At 35.5% G+C, this 25482-nt stretch overlaps 1 protein-coding gene across 1 annotated transcript; it reads right to left on the minus strand.

Moving 5' to 3' along the window:
- Positions 1–8867: 8867 nt before the first annotated feature.
- On the minus strand, positions 8868–23049 carry LOC128221810 (solute carrier family 23 member 2-like). The gene is made up of 13 exons (XM_052930451.1): positions 22915–23049; positions 22401–22558; positions 19496–19596; positions 19133–19227; positions 18647–18828; positions 18239–18359; positions 17692–17848; positions 16550–16803; positions 15819–15983; positions 15039–15147; positions 14357–14452; positions 10111–10186; positions 8868–8994 (listed from the first exon to the last, which is right to left on the minus strand). The coding sequence occupies exons 1-13, from the start codon at positions 23047–23049 to the stop codon at positions 8868–8870; spliced, it is 1776 nt and encodes a 591-aa protein (XP_052786411.1).
- Between the last annotated feature and the right edge of the window lie 2433 nt (positions 23050–25482).

Here is a 25482-nt window from a genome sequence, read left to right on the forward strand (position 1 = left end):
AAAATCTCAAAAAGGCAACCTGCAGTCCATTGACGACGCAGCCTGCTTGGAACTACCGAAATTTTATAGAAAAGCATGTTCGAAGCATGCGTTTGTATGTTTATTATTTCATAATCAAAACGCATTAATATAATGGCTCTCGGCAGTACATGAATTATTGCAACAACACGACCAGTCCAATGTATCGGTAGTATTGTTTTCAAGACCACACGTCACTACCAGACAGGAATCAATAGTTTAAAAATATGTGTCCTTTTCCAACAGTTCTGCATCAATCTGTTGGAGGGCAGTGTTATGGTTGGTAGTAGTATGGTGTACGCTATATATTCCTTTTTTGGCGGTGGAAGCTCCCAAAAAGCGCCAATTGTCTAATTGCAATTCCATTAGTTATGTATTACACAGTATAATGTATATGTAGATAGGCATGCATATCGGGCGGATATACAAAATGCGACAAACACAAATAATATATTGAAGACATACCACATTGATGTGAAAACTACATGAGTTGATAATGAAACCAACATGTAAGATAAGACCTTAATGGGTTATAATGACACTCGATCCGATAATAAAATGTCATTATTTGATTATAAAAAAGGTGAATCACTGCGATCACCTGATGCAGAATGCGCAGATGAGTGTTTCGTTCAAACAATGATAACACTCATTGTTCAAATCATATTTAATTTCTAACATTTAGCGTTATACTGTATCTTTAGGCCACAGATATCATATCAAATTGTATACGATCAAAATATAAGGTGAAACTGATCTGTTTCAGTATTGTTTATGGCATTTTGTTTTGCTCAAAACAATGTATAGTCTTCATTTATTTATTATTTTCCTCATTCCACTAAAAATCAGAGGAGGAGGTACAAAAATTAGAACACTCCATCGCTACGCATCATTCTCTTATGCTGTAGCAATTTATCTCACCCAGTTATCGTCATTTCGCAAAGTGCGCATATGGGCGTGTTGATATGGCGAATGAGCTGTAAGGAGTGAGGATGCTGCAATTCGTAGCCAGAATAGCGTACTGTTTTATGAGTGTCTACAATTCGCTATGTACCGCATGATTTATGGTATTTATCACGTAGTTATCTATAAAGTTAAGTCATGAACATATGCAGATAGTGTCACCCTCCTCGGTCACCATGAGTGCCTCCCAACCCGCTCCTCTAACCTCCCGATTCCCTCCGAAGACGTCGAGATCCTATCCTCTAGCATCCCTTATATCTCCGAGGGCCTCCTGATCTACAGTTCCACACACTTACGAAGTCACTAACAATTGCCTTTCACGTGATCCGCATATGTTTGTTACGTAAAATAATACATGTTCACGTCAAAAACACCATAAAGCAGAAATAAACATACATACGAATGTTTTGAACTTTGTTATTGAATTTTGATAGCGCTTGTACCTTAACAGATTGTCGTGAGATATAACAAAAAAAAATAAGAAAAAAAACATATAACGATAAAGACAAAAAAAAATTTAAAAGTACAATGATATTAAAATTATAAAAAGTCTTACTTACAGTTCAAACATGGTGTAATGCAGTACATTTTATCAAAGCATTATTTTTGGGCCTAATTTCTAAATATATCTTGCTGAAATCAACAACTGTCAAACACTGCATCATGACAAAGCAAAGAGACAATGATTGTCTAATGTCTGAGGGATTCGTAAGTATCACAATGATAGCAATCTTCAAGACAACGAATTCGTCTTGTTTTGCGTTGCTTGGAAACAGAGAAATGTTCCATTATTTTAGACGAATTGTAAGTTGTTCGGAGGGTCATTTTTTTAACCATACTTTTACTTAAGTCCTTTCTATTTTAATCTCACTTAATCAAACAACAAAATAATCTTCATAGTACCATATTTTTATTAAGACAATTTAACACACAGTTGAAGAAATGAAATGAAGAAAATCACGTTTTTCTGTGAACACAAGATAAAAAAAGGAATGGAGCTATTGAGCAATTTTCTGAACAGTAGTAAGGTATAATTTATTTCACGCATTTTGGTGAAAGAATGAAAAATATTGGTGAATGATAACATATATATATATATACACTATGCACCAGATACAGACAACTCGGGACTATTTTTTCCATTTTTATAAGATTTGCTTCCCTTAACTTGAATAGGTACATGTGTGTAACAAGTAAAGTACATGTTTGTTGTCGTCTGTAGTGCAGTTATAGACACATTGGTCGAATCGTATTGAATTGTCAAAATCGAATTATGCAATAGTTTAAATAAAACAAACATTTTTGCGATTGATCATAACTATCAAAAAAGAACAAATAACTATACATGGAACAAACTGTTACAATAAACCCGCTTGACAGGTATCGGTTGAATATTTACTGGGCCACATGTGCTAGTAGAGTTCATAGATCACTTCTACCTACAAACTCTTACCGCGTACATGTATGCACAATTATTTTGAATTTGACCAATTTTCTTCAATTGTTTACCGTCATCAGTTCAACAATTCATGTTTCATTTTAACAATAATGCTTAGAAACGGCTTGTCTAAAACCTGAACGATAAAGGAGTCCCGCCTTCAAATAGTTCCGATCATCGGCCATAAAAACATGATCAATTAAAGCAGATTAAAAACCAACTAGCCTTACTAGACCATGGTGTTTTCCGACATCTCGTCGAGAAAACTTTCAATGTCTACGCTCCATCCTTCTCAAATGCACCTTCGGGCATATCCTCGACATTTCCTCTGGGGTTTTCGTAAACCAAAAATTTAACGGAAACGTGTCATTCAACTTTAATATATATGAAACTAATTCGCTGTCTCAACAAAAAAGCATCCTTCGGCTGCAATGAGCATAAATTCACCCCGAAAAAACCCCGTAAGATCCAGAGTCTGAAAGCGACAGTGAATAGATAATTATACACTACGAAAAACACTAAACACAGACTTCCGTTGCTTTTACGCATACACACTTTTATAAGTTCATCTTTGTAAGTTTAAATATGTTGTAATTGTTTTTGAATGTAAAAAAGTGCCACATGCTCAAGATTAATTTGATTGTATTTCTAAGCGATATAATTCTATATTTATTTTTTTCCGAAATGCTTTTGATTAAATACTTGTTTTGTGCCTCAATAATGGTTAAAAATGATAGGTTTTGTTGATGGTAGTAGCGTTTTATCTAGAAATAATTTGAATTCCAATAACCATTTCCATAAAGTGTAAACTTATTTAGTGGACGGACTGCTCGCGCGAAAAGGAGACAATCTTGACATAGCGGTTAGGCCGCAGTTACTTTTCTTCGCAAAGAAGCCACAGAAAGGGACTGTCGACAAACAAAATTTAATCCAGCGGTAAAATATATTGAAAAACACGATAAATATATGTAAAAAAGACAATTTGTTGAATTCAGTGTAAGATCGTAGTTTTTTTCACTCGTAGTCACAAAAAAAATATTTTTACTCATTTATACCATAATACAAGCATTCATATATATAATTATATATACACATACACAAACACACACGTAAACACGGCCCATATCATTTTCGTTTGACATTTACTCAAATACTAAATATAGTTAATGACGCAGATTAAATATTCATTGTATATATGGTGATATTATATTATGGCTTCAAGAGTGTTAACTGTTCAATTCTATACGACATTCAGAGCAAACCACAAACTAACACGAAGACGCGATAAATTACTTTGTGACATGACAATGGAAAGTCTACTGTCTGATTTGATTTATAAATAAAGACAATATAACATAAACTTCCAGAAAAAAAATGAGCTGATTCTCTTCATGTGAACGACACGTGAGCAACTTCCTTTTCAAAACAATGGCCGCTAAGGACACAGGGAGATACAAAAAAGAAGAAACAAGAACAGGTAAGAGGTTTCAAGCAAAAATGTATATTACAAAGACAATACAATGTAGATTACAGAGTCTGCTTGGTACAGGGTTCAAAGCCTAACTGTTAAAGTAAACGAGAGACACATAGCGCAAGGAGTTATAAAGATCCTTATTTACATCCTCTCTTAAACGTTGTATTAACTAAATGAAACCGGAAACAAATATGAAGCGGAAGTTATGCATTATATTCTTTATTTTTTAAACAAAGCTATTATGCTGCATATATTTTACTCTTCATTGCTTTTCAGGAAATGAAGACAGGAAGGACTTCCTGAAAATAAGTCTTGATATTGGGACAACATTCTCTACTTGGTATTACTGTTTTGATCATGACTATAACAGACACCAAAATAGCGTACGAGCAAAGAACTGGCAGTCAGAAAACCGAGTCTCTGAAAAAGGTTCGAATTTAAATATCAAGACATTGTCATTGCCATAAAATAGTGAGTTGAAATGCTACATCCCCGCGGAATACACGTGCGTGGCGCTGATTATTATGACTTTTAGACATACTTATAATTTGTCCATGTAGTATCAACAATTGCACGTACTCTGCGTGTGACAAGCTAATCCAAATTGGGAAGTCATTTGACAGGAACCTATTTGTTCCTCACGCTTTATACTATACGGCTGCAGGGTGTTTTGGGAATATTCGTTCCAAATCGAAATGTACTCGGACAAGAAATACATATTGCAATTAGATATGACATATTTTAAGTATTGTCGATACATATCATATCTACCCAAAACTATCAACTTGTGTAAATTTTGACATATTCAATTTAAACTAATTTCCATCTTACATGTAGCCCCGACAGCCGTGCTGATCGAACCGTGCGGCAAAAAGTTCCATAGTTTTGGATACTCCGCTCAGAGGAAATACGCAGAATTATGTGAAAAAATGTGAACAAAGCTACGGAATGGTTCTTCTTTTATAGATTCAAAATGAATCTTCACCGTCGGACAGTAAGTAATATTGTACATGTATGTTTTTTTTTCCTCGAATTCCTGATTAAATACTATTCCACAGACGTTCCTTAAACCTATGTTTGTCATTTATCTATTAAGCTGATCTTAGAGAATGATACCAACTATTTTTGCTCATATGCTTGTCTTTGAAACATAAATGTATTTATGAGATGACTTACAGTTTTTCAAAATTATTTCTCACGCCCATAGGTGATTGCTTGTGTGTCATATTGGGGACAATAATTTGAAAGAATATAGATCAATGTTGATTTTACCAAATACTTCGATAACATTGCAGTCGAATAAAGTGCCTATACCAAACAGCTAATACCCTCTTTTAAATAATTTTCATCCAGGTAGAGGCATTCTTAAAGAGTTGAAAAAAAGAGCATGGAAGAATTTAGACCTGTGTGAAATAATCGAACTGAAGAAGAGAGAGATTTCTTCAAGCAAAACAATAACCATTATAATTGGATACGCGTTGCGACAACTGAGCAAATCAAAATCATAACGATCCCTTGAAGAAGCTGTTGCTAATTCTAAGTATGAAGGCAAAGTTATTGCACATAATGACAAGCTTAGAGTAGATCCCAGTGTCACAGTATCTTGGTTCGACTATTCTGTTAAAAGCACTGTAGCACAGCTGTCTGAAATGCTCGGGAAGACTGCGATGTCAAACTGTAGTGTCATTCTCATGGTCCGTGGACTATCTCAATCTATCGTGCTTCAAAACGCAGTGAAGAAAACGTTTACAGATAAAAAGGTAATTATTCCACCAGAGGCAGAGTTATCCGTCGCTAAGGGGGCTGTGAAATTCGCATACAATCCTTTGTTTGTAAAATCACGAATTGTGAAATATACGTATGGCACTGATATCACACACAAATACATTAAATCATGCTCTCACAAAGTTGGTCGCCGAGAGTTAGACAAAAACGGTGATATGAGATGCTATGACAATTTCGTTCTGATCGTTTAAGAAGGTACATCAGTACCCGTCGATGATGTGGTTGATGGGTCCTTGTTTGGTCCAATTGTGAAAACGCAGAAATCAATTACGTCCGAAATATTTATATCAACATCTCCAGATACAGAACTCACAACAGATAGCTCATGTACAAAAATTGGTCAAGTGACATTCAAAATCCGCGAGGAAGACTTCGAAAAAGGATGCATTTACAAACATATTTATAAATTTGGTGGGACGGAAATCAAAATTACAACAATGAACACAGAATCGGATGAAGAGATGGGGAAAGAAACGGAAGTTGAATTCAAGGGATAAAATTGTCAAGACGGTATAACCTCGAACGACGGAACTATTTATAGAAAGTGTTTTTCAGATGACTCGTTCATTTACATTTGTCTAAAATACCATGATTTTATTCCATAAGCAGGGAGGTGCATGTTTCATATAGGGATTTTCTATGTATTTTACTTAAGCGGATTTTTCTATTTTTGAATATGTTGTGTTAATCCTTGTACTTTTCGAATTAAACAGTCCGGAAATCTGTTAGTTTGAGTTTATTGATAGAAAAACCAATTTGTTTAATGTTTTATGTTCAAATTGATTACATTATAAAGTAAACATATTCTGTAATCTTATGCGTCGTTCATAGATAATACATAAGAAGTCATTTATCAATTCGGAATTTATGTCACCTGCTTGATTTAATCATTTATAAAGAAGCTTTCCATTTAAATGAATAAGCCATAACATAATATTTCTTACGCCTTGTGTATATCGTGTGCTTTTACTCATACGTTCATTAATATGGTGAACAAATGCCGAGCCCAAGCCGGTCAAAATGGCTTAATACGGCGTAAATTGGACCAAAAACCCTACCATTTCGATATATATAACAGCATTTGTATTATTATCATTATACCTTGAATATGAAGTTTAGGAGCTGGCCGTAACAGATGCTGATAAAACTCGAGGATCAATCCCATTGCATGTTAAATTGTGAATACATGTTTCAAATATTGTGTTTATCAAAGTATACAATTCATTTATTTCTTCATTACTATACTTGTTTGCAAGTGCTGCATTATTATTAAATTAATATGTATTTTTTGCCATACAAAGTAACCATACGCATGTACAATTCCTTGTTATTACATATATTATTAAATAACTCTTATATCTGGCAATATGGACTTTCGCTTTTTATCCACCATCGGCTCACCAGCTCGTGTGCCAAAGTCAACAATAAGACAACTCCAAATAAAACACCCCCACTTTAACGGTAACAGTCGTAGTTATGCCAAGCAACGTCGTCAGCAACGATACAAAATTGCTTACGTCGAACAGAGTCTTTTATTTTTATGCTCAGTACACATTAAAGTTCATTAATCGTTTGTATGAACATTTTCAATCTAATATTCAAAAGAGCCAACACAATGAAACAAAATGTTACTTGAAGCTTACAGACAAGCCAATTCATGAAGGTGTAAATACTTTCTTGTTACTCTCATGTTGATGGTATAGAATTTATTAACAATAATTGTATTTCGTAATCTTCTCATTTCATCAATACATCGATCTGTCATTTGAAAGTTGCTTCAAATATACGTGGTATGGCGATTTTGTCAATAAATATGTTTGTTTACGTGTCTTTTCTTTGTTAGCAGTTACTCCGTAATATTGAATTATTTTTCGATATACTTAATCTTCTACACAGTGATTTCCCTTGACATACATACTGTAATTAATAAATTGCAGTACCTTTTTGCCAAAAACATATGTCCTCGGGACATCACAAACCAGGTGTGCCATTATGGACAGAGGGCACATCGGTGCCGTTTATCAACCATTACATATATAACATAGGACAAAAATAATTTATTGAACATTGTTTCAGAGTCTTAACTTCCAAGCTAAATATAACTTCCGACTGAATAAATAATGCACTGATGTTAATACAGCGTTGAACCGTAATGCATCGATTCCAATATATACACACAATATATGTCAATTCGATCTTATTTAATCGCTATTAACATAAACGATCTTTTATGAAATTTGTGTATTTCTTCACCTACGCACTTTTATGTCTGTGACCTCGTAAATAGTTATATACGTAAAAAAAACAAGAGAACTCAGCAGTTTTTTTTGTATCGATAATTTGTGTGATTAAGATATCTGATACAAATAACGTGAATTTTGGATGACGGGTGACTCCATATTATTTGGAATCTTATGAAAGGTGTTCGTGTGCACTTAAAGAAAATGTTAAAATTTAATAAAAAATAATAAACATAATTATATACTTTCGAGGGGGCCATTACAGATTGCAAAAGTCCATTTACGTCCAATTTTCTTTGAAATATAGAAAACATAATAAAACTTTAATAACTTCTTGGATTTTAACTTTTGGTCATTTATTTAACATACTAGTAATAGTTAATAATACATTATATGTTTTTAAATGATATCAGCATTGTCTCGGATTCCTTAAGTTCAGATGAGATTGATGTTTTATTGGTGTCCCGATTTATTACTAAGCCTGTTTGTAACCTTGACAATTTAATGAATGTAACCCGGCATTCAAACGGTGGTGGTTGAAAAGGTCAATTTGATTGAAGATAATCTTAAGTTTTGTCGAGTTGATCAAATCTTATGAATAACTTTATCAATGCTTTAAGTAGGTTTTAGTTTGAACACGTGTTTCTTGAGTCATTCGTTGTTTTCTATATCGTATCATATAATTGTGTTTTTTTCGGAATATGTTTGAACCTGAAGAAAATAAAGTTCCATTGAACCTGTTGAACCTTCATCAAATATATCATCCTACAGTCAAAACTCGCAATGTCGAGGTCGTTGGGACCTCGGTAAATACTTCGAGATAACGAACATTCGATATAAACGAAATACAAGAATGTAGAAACTAAACAGAAAAAAAGTAGAAAAAAGTTCAACATAACCAGATCATCGAGATTTCAAAACCGTCAGTTACAACCCCTCCTGGGGTATTCTACACGGATTTGTGTGCACCGGAAGTTGGTCTCTTGTAAGGCAAGAAGGGAATGTACTTCATCCACGGTGATCGCAGCCATCTCTGTGGAAGGAGCGGTTCGTAAAGAGTGTAGCCTTCGTCAAATCTGAACAGAAAATAAAAAATAATAAAAATAAACCTGAGCATCATCGTAGGTAATATATAAAATATAAAAATGAGTTAATAAAACTTTCAAGATTGACTGTACTGTATATATGTCCTCGTGACTTTATACGTTGCATAACAAACAATTTTTGAGTAGTAAACCTTTTACTACTTACTAAATAATGCAAGTATGGAAAATGTTTTTTTACTGACTACGAGACTGTAACGGTGTATTTAATAGCTGAAAACGCACAAATAATAAATGACTGGTGGGTCCTAAAATATTTACAGTGATTAACTTTCGCCTCATAAGGTTCAAAACACGTATTTTCTGCATTTTTTCTTTCAAATGAAACACGGTATTCTTCATAAGAACCATTGTTTTGAATATTTATTCATATTTCGGTAAATTAAAACAAAAAAATCATTGTGTTATTTGTAGTGATACATGCAATTTGGGAGTAATAATGCATTTTTAAAAAGGATAAGGTAAGGAAAACTAGTTAACGATAAAATTCGAATTCGCCGAATAATTGACAAATATTAAGTATAATTTAACACACGTCTGATCCTCAAAAATAACGTTAGTTAGGTGGGGTTGTAGGATTATATGGGATGGAATAGATTCAAAAGTTGGCAGTTATAATACACTGTTAGTATTGATGGTATTTTTAGAAAAGATGGTCTTTAAAAAAACTATTTGGTATTGTAAGGCGTACCTAGCCTTTTATATTTAAAAGTCGCTTGGTACGTTTCGGCATTAACTCTATGAATTACGAAGCAAGGAAAATGATTATCAGATCACTTGATTCAAGTATTAAACTCTATTTTGTGTTGTTTGTATAAGGTTTTTACTAATTTTTATCTCTATTTTAGTCCTGTATTCAATATGTAACTTAAGTCAATCTTACGGTCATACATGATTGACTTCATTCACTCTATTGGTCAGTTATAAATAACAAGCAATCTGATTAGCTACATCGTTCTTAGATCCAGTTAAGACCAATATAGAATACCAGCCCTAGCTAGGCTTTTGCTGCTTAAGAGGGCTTATTTTTTATTATTTGACTACCGGGCTTGTCCTTGTAGTTATCATTGTAAATATGAAAGTGCATACTTTTCCGGATCCACTTCCGCTGTTTCGTCGTCGTCGCTCACTTGCCAGGCCGAGATACCTCGCTCCTCCGGGGTCCCTGTGGTATCACAATTGAGTATTATGTACAAAAACAGTTTTCGATAAAAAAATTGTAGTACCTTCCAATATCAAAACCCCGACGGAGTATAACCTTTGCCACTACGCATATAACGTGGCAATGAAAAATCATTTGAACACCAGTGACAACGACAAAACATGATTTGTATCTCCACTAAAATCGTCCAAGTTTAATCTTATTTCAATATAGGAGAAAAAGGTGATAAAATACGCCTAAAATGCACCGTTTCAGTCTCTTTATTTTTAAATTTTGCTTGAGGGAGTACGCAAATCAGGTCCCCTATCATATCACCAAGCTATGCTCACTATTTTTTATTTGGTATACATTGTGTAATATTGTTTTTAATGAGATTCGATACTTTTAATGGACACTGTTTTAAAGATAAAGAACGTTTTGGGACTTTTCACTGTTTTAAAATCAAACAATATTTTGGTTTATATAACAAGTTTAAGCAAGTAATTCACCAAAAAGAAATGTGATATTTAAATATGTTATGCTTAAGATCGAGACATTGGGGCCATGTGATCAATGAAATGTTAAATCTAACAACTATATAATATATTTTAAAGGCGAACAAGTTAAGTTGCTGTAAAAAAAGATTTCTTTTTAATTTAGATGCATTATCATGTTCAACTTATTTCACTTTAATGATCAATACAAAAAAGGCGTATCATTTAGGTACAGATTATAAAATATGAGCGATATATTGCGCTATTTTAACTGGGGAGTTTGTGGATACGTGGCTATTTATTAAAAAGACACCATCTATTAAGGTTAATATTTAATCTGTAACTAGATCTTATACTTTTTTGGTTTTAATAATTCAAGTCAAATGAATGTAAACATGAATATGCATTTATATTAAAAAAAATATGTTGTTTTTGCATTTACCCATATTTTGCGCCTTAAACCATGTACTAATTATGAATAATTCATAGTCATGCATTCTACAACTAATTTTTAGATTAAATATTCTTGATGATTTTTTTTTTGTTTATCTTCATGTAACTTTTCCCCAAGAATGTCTGAAATAAGCATGTACAGGTAAATACTCTAAATAATAAAAAAATGGTTAAATACTATTATTATTAAACAAACTGCACACTTCCTTGTTGCATATATATGTTTCGAGAAAATAATCATATTATTCGTGGACTTAAAGTTTTATGAAAACTATAAAATTGTCATATTCTAGCAGGCATTACATAAAAAAATCATTTATTTGTCTATATACATATTCATTTGTCAAATGACAATAGCATTTGAAAGTTTTTATGCATTGATCAATCGTGGCCAAATACTCGTACTAGGTGAATTCCCAATCAAGCGATATCAAAAATATCCGTGGACGTTTTGGTTTGGCAACAACCGGCCATTTAAATCATTGTGTGTATACATAGTGATAAATTACGTCATAAATGCTACGTCAAAAGGCAACATTTTGCTTAAAATGATGACTTTAAACAAAGATAACTTTTCTTTTACTACATCATTTTAAACGAAACAAAGGGCGTTTTATGCCACTAAAATAGCACCGCCTTCGCTTGATAAGCATTAGTTTCATTAAACACTTCGACAAACCTGTTTCCAAAATTATGTTTTGACAGTGCTCCGCCAGACGGCCGCTTTGTGAAAAGATTTGTCGAAGTGTCTTAAGAAACTAAACTCTCAATCAAACTCTAGTTAAGGACCGAAGGCGGCACCCAGTAAGCGGCGTAGACTGTACTTTGTTTCATTTAAAACGGTAAAGAAATAGTGAAGTTATCATTTTTAAAGGGACTGTACTCCTTATGAGAAAACAGCGAAAAAAAATTGTCGAAAACTGACATAGACTTGGTATCGATGTGTACAATGCATTGAAACTTACTAACTGAAGTACCACATAGTTTACAATTAATTTATTTTTCGCAGTTTTTTCGTATTTTTCCATTAATAAATATTACTAGGTATGTCTACCTAGTAGAATTCATTCCTTATGCGTGATGGGTTTTTTTTTTACATTTTGGTATGTTTTTTTACAATTATGATTTCAAAGAGTAAAATATTTTATAAAGTAATTGTCCTGAGATTCGTACAGAAAACCCCTTTTTTGGTGCCAATCTGGTGTACAGTCCCTTTAAAGCAAAATGTTGCCTTTCTACGTAGCATTTATGACGCTATTTATCTCGTTGTTTACACACACTGTATATGGTTACCTTGAATTACCTTCTTTAAAGTGCAAAAACTTGCTGTCCGAAATCATTTTTGGGGTGGTAAACATGAACGGTCTCTTCGTGCAAAAAGCCATTATAAGTAATAGTTAGATGACATGAAGTAACATTTGATTGATTAAGAATGGGCGGAGTTAGCGAAGTGAACGAGCCCTTCGTCATCATTAAACTCGTCACCTTAGTGCAAGAACTCAATATCTGCTTCTATATCTATATGCAGTTATTGAGTTATTGCACTAAGGTGACGAAATGTTACTACGGGTCATCTAACTGTCATAGAATACTACCTTCTTGTCTGACACATTGTAAACGCAAACTCTGACACAGGGATTGTGTCTCGGATGACTGACAGTAGGTGGACCTTTAAACACGCGCGAAAGATGAAATTCTAAATGATTAAGTCTAATGCTTAATGATTGCCCATCTGCAATTTCATTGGCTTAAGATTTAGGTTATATTCTAAGATATGAAAGATATAAACCTTGACAGACATTGTAGTATTTAGACGTTATAATACCCATTTTTTATACTTAATTGTCATCCTCATCAGTCAGTAATTACCTTTATATAGGTATTTAACGTAACTTTATTATCAAGAATAACATATGGGCGGCAATTATTATGGTGTTTGTTGCTCATTAGTATCAAACATTGTAACAATAAATGTAACAGTAATTGGGCGGAAAAGAATCGATGAGTCTTTAGTAAGTTTTTGAGCTTAAAAAGTGCTAACTATTGTGCGTTCCTGTGTAAAATAGCAAATATATTAAAACCGCCAGTCACACAGACGTAATAATTTTCGAGATGTTCTTGAGATTAAAATCTCTCTGTAATTGGTTGGATTTTTTTCATCTAATTAATCAATTATTCTGTAGAATTGCTAAATGAGTGTCTAAAATACATTGATAGCAGTTTTAAGCAGACACAATTCATTTTGTATTTACGACAACAATGTTACCAATTATATAACATTAGAGAAGTTGAAAAACACATTTTGTACTTTTACTTGATCGCGTAGTTACCAGTACAAGATGAAGTTTTAAGGTGTGTCGCTCACGATATAAAGGGTGGCAAATCACAAGGAGGTTAAAACAAAAATACCAAAAGCTGGAACCGTACCGCAAATGTTTTTGAAGACCACAACTTTCATTAGAGTCTATATTATGCGATTGAAAATAAATTCCGGCTGTGGTGTTGCGTGAATGGTTGATTGACATTATCACGTGATGTTATCAATGTGTCCTTAACAGGTCATTATATTCGCATATCCTTTTAAAGTGTCGGTGGCCCTGTGGATTAGCCAACTGTTTTCTATTTTTTCTTGACTTTACCGGCATGGGTTCGAACCCAACTTAAACCAAAATGCTTTTTCGTGCTATTACTGTATTTTATTTCTGCAATTTAGAGTAAAATAATGGTAAAATTAGTATTTTCAGATGCATTACCGGGAAAGTTATTTTTTGGTCCAAAAACATGAGCGAGGCACTTTAAAGTCGTTTGCCAAATATCTGACCGACAAGCGTGTCACAGCGCTTTCCCTGTGATAGTGTAAATGCCATTACCGTTTGCTGCAACCTAGACATGTCTTTATGTCGCATATCATCGATTTCACAGTTGTTCTTGATACCGACTGCGTGGTGTTTTTTGTACAATGTGCACATAACCTGATGACGTAGCACACACAAATTATTCACAAGTATAAGGTACATGGATAAGAAGCATTTTGAAAACATGGCATTAATCAATAAAACCGATCAATAGTCTAGTTTCCGATGTTTCGACCCGTTATGTGTTTATACGTATTTGTTGTATGTAATATTTTAATGTAAGGCAATGATGAATCCGTGTGTTTTGTATAGCTTGGTACATTTGAATATACACTAGTTCAATTTGAAACATGACTAACAATTTTAAAAAAAAGCTTCAGCGTTTATCTTACCTGGTACTGTGTTGTCTAGGAAACATGCAACAATAGTTCCGGCCAAATGCGGGTTGCCTAGCAACATTGCCATAATGCGATCAAACGTCTGGTTTCCTGAAATTGCAAAGCAAATAATGACTTTTTTTTACTTGAGGCACGCGCCAGGTAAAATTATCTAAGTTAAAAATTCAAATGCCAAATCGAAGCAAACCAATACTTAAATAAACGAAATGGAATATTTCAGATTAAAAGAAGCTCTAATTGGCATTATGAGGACCACAAAACACATTAAATTATTTATAGTTCGGTTCTGATAGAGGGGGCGCATGCCAAATTCTACGCCCTTTAACTGATACTCCCCTAAGCCAAATCATTTGTTGGCCTTTATCATTGACGCGCATCATTACCACCAGTATTAAATTATGTATATTTTAATGTATGTCCATATCCATGGTAGACGTGAACATTTAATTATTCGGGGACGGAAACAAAAATGTTTTCGATTATTCGAATCAAAACAAGCCATAAAAATACACTCGATGCACTCAGAACGTGTTAAACCCTCAGCAAAAATCGTCAGCCATATTAAACCGTCCCGGCTCTCTGAATCCATGTCGACAGGGCCGGTTTATCAAGATCATACGTATTAAAGGTGTAGCATACGCCCATGATACAAACAGTCAGTTGTGACGTCACATACCGGTATCCACGGGGTTCTTGACTCGTTGGGCCCAGGTTGGAACACACAACCCAATAAAGACGGCAAGCCCGAATATCGCCATGTTCCTGCTCGAGGAGATGTCGACTACCTGTAGCATATTGAATAAAAAACAAATGTTGAATGCTTTGTTTTTGCCGAAATTAGACCAAAAGTTAAGTGATTGGTTAATATCTTTTCAGTGATAAAATGTTGCCAATCAAATAATTCAATGTGCAAAGTAGTTTTGAAGATCTAATGTGGACAGCTTATTTAAGTTTCATAAAATTGGCCGCATTCAGCAAACATTTAGTCAGCTTTGATAATTATATAATACTGAAATATAACATATAAATTGAATGTTCAGCAGGTTCACTGATTTCCTATTTATGAGCAGAGGTGTTATACTCTTCAAAAGTTTCATGATGTTTCAATTATATTCGGTATTGTATATTTTACGAACGAAAAAGAAACAGTAAAACTGTAAAACACATGGCGTGTTAGGTGTGTCCGTTAATTGTAAGGGAAAAAAAACTCGTAACGTTTGATACCAGACGACAACACAAATACATTTTGCGCAAACACTAGTTTTTTATGTTTACCATCATTTTCTAAAAACCCTCTCACGAGATTTTGGAAACACTAGCAATTATTTATCTTTTTTTTAACAACCCTCTAACGAGATTTCAGGAAAACTAATTTTAAATTCGTTATCATTCTCGGATTTCGGAAACACTATATGTAGCTATTATATTCGCCAGCATTTTCGAGCAACCCTCTCACCTCTAGATTTGACACGACCACACCTAGACACACACCAAGCATGACAAAAATAGCCCCGCCAAGGACCGGATATGGGATGGTGATAAAGATGGCGGAGAACTTTCCAAACACACCAAACAGGATGTAAAGTATGCCGGTACATAGGAAAACGCTACGGCTTGCCACCTTAAACAAAAACATCATATTTTGAGATTATTTAGGTCTCTGAATAGTGAAGGTGAGTTTATTGATCGGTGTTAAATAAATTTACAATTATATATTTGTTTGAGGCGAACAGAACATCACTAACTGACGGATTATAAAGAATTATACAATAGAAAATCGTCAAACTACATACGCTAAGAACTACAGTCATATTCACATGATTGATTGTGGGTGGTAACATATTTATAGGATTTTTTGAATGAAAGAAAAGTAAGAGATTAACAATAGTATGAACAAAACCACAACTATAGCTTTACGGTACAAACACTGTACCGAATATGTTATGGTTAAAATGGCTCTTACGTTTATTTGGAAGCGGAAAAGATCTGCATACAATTGTATCTGTTATCTGTTGACTAATTGGCACACTTAAATGATTTGATAAATGTTGACCACCAATCAATTAACATACTGGCTAACTTTGAAAACAACAAAGAATAAACCAGTTTCATACATTTGGCTGCTTATCGATAAATAAACAAAAATATTTTCGATTAATTTCGCTTTCATCGATACATGAAATCTACCCGTGTTGCGCTAATAGCTCCTATGTTGCCGCCATAAGTTCCGGTAGCGTGACCACATCCCACCGCACCGGAGACCATACTGCAGAAACCTTCCACTAATATTCCGCGATTCATGGCATGGCGCGGCGGTGGCGGAACACGCGCTGCTTTTGCGCATGCGTAGTAATCACCAATGGAATCCAACACTGATACAAGCGTGGCAATCATACATGACAAAAATGCGCCGCTATTGAACTTGAATTCTCCGAACTGACCTAGTTAAAATATAAAGATGAAATGTAGTTGTTTTGCATTCATAATGTTCATTCATTCATTCATTCATTCATTCATTCATTCATTCATTCATTCATTCATTCATTCATTCATTCATTCATTCATTCATTCATTCATTCATTCATTCATTCACTGTTTTATTTTTTATTGTAAGAAAATGTCTGTTCCAGTTGAGTAGTGGGGTCTTTTAAACAACATCAGATCTAAACAAAATTAGGTTGCCGTATGTAAAATAAACATGAGAAACATAATACATTCTTTTGCTGTGATAACACGCAAAAATCCAGCGGTCGCAATATGATCAATTATAAATTGTCAAAATAAAGCGCTAATTTACGAATGTATTAAGTTAATGTTGCGAAAGCATGAAATACATGGAAGGCTGGATAATAAAAAGCCAAAGGTTAATATAAAACAACAACAACAACAGGGCAATGAGTGGCAACGCTCGTCTGTATTTTTGTTTTCAGTCGACCTTAACTCAACAATGTGTGATAAGGCCGTCGTTGAAAACGAAAATAAGTTTAACACAAAATCTCATCTTGTTTCTTCGGAAAAGACGGACGAACTTAATTATAAAATATTGTTTTAGCCAATGCTGAGGGACATTGACGGTGTTGCGTCTGCAGGTATGTAATGATGCTATACAATGATAGTAGAAGCTGGTGCTGAGAGACGATGACAGTGTTACCCCTGCCGTAATGTATTAATGTTATTCAATGGAAAACTAAGCCGGCCCAGGGGACGTTGCCAGTGTTGAGACTGTCGGAATGTATTGGTGTTATACAATGCAAATATAATCAGGTGCTAGGGATGTCGTCAGTCGTGCGCCGCCCGGAATGTATAAATGTGAAATAACTGAAATCTACCTGGATAAGGAAACATAAACCATGGATTTTCAGCAATGATTTCACTACGTGCGTCTGTTCTGGCGTTAAACGACGGCTCGTTAGGGTCACTAGAAAAGGCGCCTAGGTGTGTCAACAATGCGCACAATCCCCAGTTGAACAGGATGGAGATGAGAATCTGAAAGACAAAATCATTTTAATTAATTTCCATTTTAGACCTAGTCTTTGCGAACCAAATATTACAGTGTCGTCAACAAAAACATTAAAAACAATTGAAAAGCGACTTCAACTTTATCAACAAGTACAATTTTTAAACAGAATTTGAAAGCATTTATAACTGTTTTATACAAGTACAATTAAATTATTCAAATAAAGAGAACAAAATTGGCCACTTTCTTTTGCCTTGACGGACTCCAGAAATGAAAATATTTCGTTTCTTTCAAGATAACAGTTAGCTCGTATATGAAATAATGGAAACAAGGTTAAATATCGTACATAGCAGTGGTAACATGAATTATTTAGAATATTACGTTATAGAGGATGCTTTATTAGTATGCAAAGACATTACCGCGAACACTTGATGTAGCGGGTACCGAATAATTCTGCAGCCCTGGGACGGGGTCCAAACTGGTATTGGCATTTGCCACTTTGATAGGTATAGGAAAAGAAACACAGCAACGCCCACTGTCCTGAAACAAACGGTAACGTTCTAATCAATGAGTCAGACTCCCATTAATATGTTTGCCATGTGAATACCTGTATAACATTATGCCCTTCAATGTGTAACGGCACCGAATAAGTCAGAAGTTTGCACTCTTCTACCAATCTTTCAGTTTCAAATATGGTATCTAATAGTAATTCAATATTTTGTAAAAGTCTTAAAGCAATCTGATGTCATGAAGTTTAAAACTAGCATTTGTAAATGTCGTAACAAAAGCATAGTGTACATTGAAACATTTTGGTCATAACTACTTACGACATAGTTATTGGCCAGCTTGCTTCTACGTATTTCAACACAGGCTTCACTATGAACACAAACAGCAGGAGGATGGTTGGGACGATTGTGATGGGGCCAATATAACGGATGAGGAAGCCGATAAGTCCGGTAAAGCCTAGCATGGCGTGTATAAATCCTGCGAGTATCAGGCTGCCAGACAGCTTAAACAGGGAGAAGCAAAGTGTGTAAAAATCAGAACCACTTTTTGATAATATATATAAAATTGAATCAAATAGTATCCGTCATCAAACAAACTAAGATGCATAGCACATGAGGCTGTCAGATAGCTTTAAAAGACTACTTTGTAATTGTACTAAATTTTGACTTTAAACTAGCGTAACATTTTGTTAACTAGAATTATATATATATAATGGTGTTATCACTTGATTTATAAATAGTTTCATCTTTGGGTTTGAACCTAACCAATATACTATCTCTAACAATAACAAATGGACGTATAGCTACCATTTGAATGTTGTTCATAACCCTTGCCATATGGTCGCCGTCGCCTATCGTTCCGTTGACAGCAAATGTCATGTTGGCAACTGCAGTTGTTGAAGCTGTAAAAATCAAATACTACCTTCAACGCATTAAAACGACTATTATCGGAATCACAATTGCAACAACATACATAAAAAGCACAAACCACAAATACCTATAACAAGAAAACATAACAGTATAAAATCAAGCTTTGTCCAAACGGGTTAGGGATTGAAATTTAAATGAGAAAAAAAACATGATGAATAACGCAGTGAAAGATTTATTTTTGCCATATATGTGTAAAACTCCTTCGTAAATAAAGCAAACCCTCGGAACCTCGGCATTTACCTTCACTTGTATAAAGGGGAGAACAGAAGGAGCCGTCAATACTGGCAATAATGAGGAGTGGAATGACATAGTCAGCCATTGCACCTTGGAAGAGCGGTAATCTGTGGGAGAGAGAAAGGTTGCATGAACATTGCAATACAGTGTACAATGAGGAATGGAATAAAATAGTCAGCCATTGCGCCTTGTAAGAGCGGTAATCTGTTGGAGAAAAGAAGGTTGCCTGCCATTGCAGTACAATTTACAGTGAGGAGACGGATGACATAGTCAGCCATTGCACCTTGTAAGAGTGGTTATCTGTAGGAAATAAATTTACCTGACACTGCAGTACAGTGTACTATGAGGAGAGGGGTGATATACTTAGCCATTGTGCATCAGAATAGCGATTGTCTGTAAGAAAAACGTACATTGCGATAACATTGCAGTACAGCGTAAAATAAGGAAAGGGATGACACAGTCTTGGAACAGCGATGTTCTGTAGAAAATATTGCGTGAACGTTGCAGTACAGTAGACAATGAGACAATGGATGATATACTTAGCCATTGCACCTTGTACTAGCAGCTATCTGCAGAAAAGAGGTAGTCTGCGTGAACATTGCAGTACGGTGAAGATAACAAAGTCATCCATGGCACCTTTGAACAATAGTTATCTGTAGGAAATAGGTAGATTGCGTGTACATGGCAGTACGGTGTCCATTGAGAAAAGGGGTGACACTGTGGACAGCGGTTATGTGTAGGAAAGATGTGGATTACGTGAACATTGCCGTATATTTTACGTTGATTCCTAAGACAAGATAAATGCACATTACTCTGAGGATAAACATTACTCTGACGTTAGATTTTAAGTACATAATTGTTGGAGGATGGTGTATAGTGACTGGTAAGACAAATTGATTTACAAAACTATCAAGAAAGTAATTAAGGGGAGGACGTGGAAAGCCACAGCCAGAGGCGAGTACCATACCAATCTTTATTGAACAGTAAGCAATAAGGTATACAGTGAATATTAAGTCAATGTGGAAAACGTCTGTACTGGGAATTACGAGATTAGCAATGATATTGTCAGCAGAGCATAGAACAACGGAGTAAGTCATATGGTTTACGGGGATTTTTGGACGATGCCTATGACCATAAGGGTGTCAACCGCTATCCAGCCTGAAATCTAGAGTACCGCTTATTTTCGGACTCGAATCCGGAATAACCCTTGAAACACCATTTTGGTTAAGCATTGAATAAAAAGTCGCAAAATTGCTTGTTTTTTTGTGTGTGTTTTATTCATGTCTTAGCCTCTCTGGTAGTTCCTTACAATAACAAGTTATAAAGCACGCATGCGAGAAGTGTATAAAGGTGTTGGCTCCATTATTTCTTTTTATTTAAGATGCGTTTAGAGCGTTTTATGAAGTAATTAATAACGACTTGTAGCATATATACTGCTTTTGTTTGCCTATGTTAAGCTGTTAATATTGAACATCCAGTACAAGCCAACATTTACATTTTTAACAACAAGCAATAATGTAAAAATAGTGTTATAAATTATATAATTGACAAGCGAAACGAGCTAGAAAAGTTGGGTATGCGACCTTAAGAAGTCTGCATGTTTTCTTGTTTCCTTGTTGGACTTGTTTCTGTAGCTTTTCATATAAATATTCAACAATTATGAATATGGGTCACCTCAGGTCTAAAACTAGATCACTAGGTCAATTATTAAATTAAGCCCCTCGCCATATGTTTAATAGTTTCCATCCAGTTGCTGTTCAACTTGGAAAGAATACTTGTATGCATAATGTCTTGATAAGTTTAGGGTACCTAAGGTCATAAACTAGGCAACAAGGTCAAATCTTAGAGAGAGAAAAAATCCTCATCATAACTTCAAAGTTTGATATCAAGTTTTAATATAATTTATACACATTTTTTTCTACATGTTATCTTATACACATATTTTGCTATATACAATATAATGTATAATACATATATTTTGGTCAGCATATTTGAATCAAAAACAATTTATAATATACATGACAAGCGAGCGAAACGAATATAAAAGTTGAGAATTCAAACGTTCTGTCCATACCACTCCCTAACATAAATGATTTTACCAGGAAATAAAAGTAATATCAGGGAAAGAGCGCGTAAACTTTGGATCCGCTTGTCTGAAATGTAGAGAATGTTGGATCATTTACTACAATAGCCATGTCATTTGTTGTCCCACCATTTGGAACGACCACCAAAGACTGTTGACCATTAAATATTTTCAACGATTCTATGTTCATGTATCTGTCGCAAAATTACGTATTGTTTACTTTGTATGATTAGCTTTGTGACACTAACGAATTCAGGGGTATGCTGGGTGCTGATTTAAACTGGGACAAAGCTCCCATAAAGAAGTATTTTAAAACGGAAGAACAACCATTGGTAAGGAGAGTTTTACGACCAAGGGTTCATCCCCCGAAGTTGAGCCCAATCTAACATCAAATCCCGGAACCGCCCCAGTGTTATATCAAAAAGAGAACATAACAAAATAAAAAAATGAATAAGAAAAAGGGATAAACAATAAATGAATGATCTTGTTGGATCAATTGGAACACTTCGGCCATTCCCCATCTAAAATAAGTTGGATTAGTACAAGCAGTGTTTAAATTTATTGAACTTATGGAAATATAATGCAGCGTTTTTAAGTGTAATTTGTATTACAAAATGCAAATTGATTCCCATTGGAGTATATTACTGCATAGACAATAAAGATTCCAAAGAGTTAAGTCTAACTGCTAAATTAAAATAATTTTAGAACACGATATACTTGAAACGTAGTTAAATGTAAAGAATTCTGACATTGCTATTCATCCAAATACATCCGAGGTTGAATTCGACGACAAAAGGCCGAAGTCTTTAGATTTTTGTTGGATGTTACCTGACCCCTATGACGTTCATTGCAATGGTTGTTATACCATTCATGACCAGTGTTGAGCTGAGCAAACGAGCCTTCAGTAAATTGTTTTCGGACGCGCACACGGCCTCGGCTACCAGCAGGGACACGATTAGCTGGCTAGCTAGCACCATTAACCCTTGCTGGAAACAAGTTTTTAATCGTTGTATATATATTAGGATATTGCTTGACTACCTATCAACTCGAATTTATGCTTTAAATCTCTACTCTACAAAGAAGCCATTTTGTAATACAAACTCGCTATATTTACTATAAAGGCAAATCGGATAAGAGACTAAATAGTGAACACTACAAGCTAGCTTAAACCGAGTGTTATTTCTCTCTTGGTGTTATTTGTTTGATATCATGTTTGTGAATAAGTAAACAATGCCATTATGTCTTTGAATTATCCACATTTGAAAATGAAATATATATATCATACTTTTTACATTGATTAAGGCAAATATGCCGAACGAATTGTAACTAAGCAACATATTACCTGAAGCGCACAGACAATTGTTATATGGACTGGCGGTCTTTCGCTAACGGTATAAATCAAATGTTTGCGTTCCTTTGTATTGTCAACAGAGACATTTTGTCCATCGGCTTCTTCGATTTTAGTTTTCTTTTCCATTTTATATACGAACCTGATTAACTTAACACAACACAACAGAACTAAATTCAGCTTAATCCACGGGCTGTGTACCCGGCTTAGCTAAACGTACATCCTTTATGTTTTTGTACTGGACACACTAACCTAAATTAACCATATATGTTAATGTAGAAATAATGGTAATTATTAATGTAAATTCAGATAATGTAAACCGGCACGATATAATGTACACACTTACATTTCAAATGTGAATTAAAAGTTTATATCTTAGGTCCGAAGCAAGGTCGCTAGATACGTTTTGATCAGACTCATTTGAATTAATTATACAATATGTTTGCATCATCACGAAAAGTCGTGCAATTTAATTTACGTTACACTTTTTTGCATAGATTTAGTCGACCATAAGGAATAATACCTTATTAAGAAGGCTATTGTTCCACTTTATGGCTAAATACCCTTCGTTAAAAACAAAATTTATTTGGTTTAAAGTGTTGGGAGGGGATTTGGGGTTCTTCTGGGGAGGAGGCGGGCACTCTTTCCACTAAACCACTCGCACCACTATTGGGATCGAACCCACAACCTCTAGGGCGAGAGGGCGGACACCTTCTCACCAGACCACTCTCACCTTTCTTTGGATCGAAACCACAACCTCTTGGGTGGGAGGCGAAAACCTTTACCACTAGACCACTCAAGCCCGGATGGGGATCGAACGCACAAACTCTTGGGTGAGAGGTGGACACATTTATCACTAGAACACTCTCATCCTTGTGGGGATCGAACCTTTTACCTCTTGGGTCGGAGTGGACACCTTTATTACTAGACCACTCACATTTGCGTGGGGATGGACCCGATAACCTCTAGGGCGAGAGGCGAACACCTTTACAACAAGATCGCTCTCATTCTTGTCTGGATGGAACCCAAAACCTCCTGGGTGGGAGCGGACACCTTTACAGCAAGATCGCTCTCATTTTCGTCTGGATGGAACCCACAAGCTCCTGGGTGGGAGCGGACACATATTATCACTAGACCACTCACACCCATGTGGGGATCGAACCCACACCATCTTGGATCGGAGGTGGTCACCTTTACCACTAGACCACTAACGCCCGTGTGGGGGTGGAACCCACAAGCTTTAGGATGAGCGGCGGACACCTTTACCACTAGACTATTCTCACCCTGGTTGGGATCGAAATCACAATCTCTTTGGTGAGAAACGGAGACCTTTACCACTAGCCCACTCTCGACCTGGTGGGGATCGAAACCACAATCTCTTTGGTGAGGGGCGGATACCTTTACCACTGGACCACTCTCACCCTCACCCCCTTGGACGAGAGGCAAACACCTTTACAGCAAGATCGCTCTCATTTTTGTCTGGATGGAACCCACAAGCTCCTGGGTGGGAGCGGACACATATTATCACTAGACCACTCACACCCATGTGGGGATCGAACCCACACCATCTTGGATCGGAGGTGGTCACCTTTACCACTAGTCCACTAACGCCCGTGTGGGGATGGAACCCACAAGCTTTAGGATGAGCGGCGGATACCTTTACCACTAGACCATTCTCACCCTGGTGGAGATCGAAACCACAATCTCTTTGGTGAGAGACGGAGACCTTTACCACTGGACCACTCTCACCCTGGTGGGGATCGAAACCACAATATCTTTGGTGAGAGGCTGATACCTTTACCACTGGACCACTCTCTCCCTGGTGGGGATCGAAACCACAATCTCTTTGGGGATATGCGGATACCTTTACCACTAGCCCACTCTCACCCTGGTGGGGATCGAAATCACAATCTCTTTGGTCGGAGACGGACACCTTTACCACTGGATCACTCTCACCCTGGTGGGGATCGAAACCACAATCTCTTTGGTGATATGCGGACACCTTTACCACTAGCCCACTCTCACCCTGGTGGCGATCGAAACCACAACCTCTTGGGTCGGAGGCGGACACCTTTACCACAAGACCACCCACATCCTTGTGGCGATCGAACCCACAACCTCTAGAGTGGGGGGGGGGGGGGCGGACACCTTTACCACCAGACCAAACTCACCCTTGTTTTGATCCAACACACAACCTCTTGGGTGAGAGGCTGACACCCTTATTGACTTTAAGTGACATATTATATGAAATATAAAAGAACAACATATTAATACATTAAAAAATCAATCATTTCAGGAATATCTGAAAAGGTACAAGTATACCAAGTGTTTTAATACCTCATTTCTTATGAAATACGCTATTTCTTTATATCATAAGATATTTAAGAGACACTCTTAATCAAAATCAATGCATTCACATGTATAACACACATACATTTGGAATTATAAACCTTAAACTACTTACTAAATAACGCATTTATGGAAAATATAAATAATTGATAACACGTATTTTACCGTATATCTAATAGCTGAAAAGTGCTAAAATATTTATTGTGATGAACT

The sequence above is a fragment of the Mya arenaria genome, chromosome 1 (assembly GCF_026914265.1).
Source record: "Mya arenaria isolate MELC-2E11 chromosome 1, ASM2691426v1".
NCBI lineage: Eukaryota > Metazoa > Mollusca > Bivalvia > Myida > Myidae > Mya > Mya arenaria.

Coding starts and splice junctions, on each gene's coding strand:
- LOC128221810 (XM_052930451.1), bottom strand. CDS start 23,049: ATGGAAAAGAAAACTAAAATCGAAGAAGCCGATGGACAAAATGTCTCT. Junction 19,597..22,400: donor ATGAACGTCATAGGGGTCAG/GTAACATCCAAC, acceptor TCTCTCCCACAG/ATTACCGCTCTTCCAAGGTG. Junction 15,984..16,549: donor GAGCTATTAGCGCAACACGG/GTAGATTTCATG, acceptor TTTTTGTTTAAG/GTGGCAAGCCGTAGCGTTTT.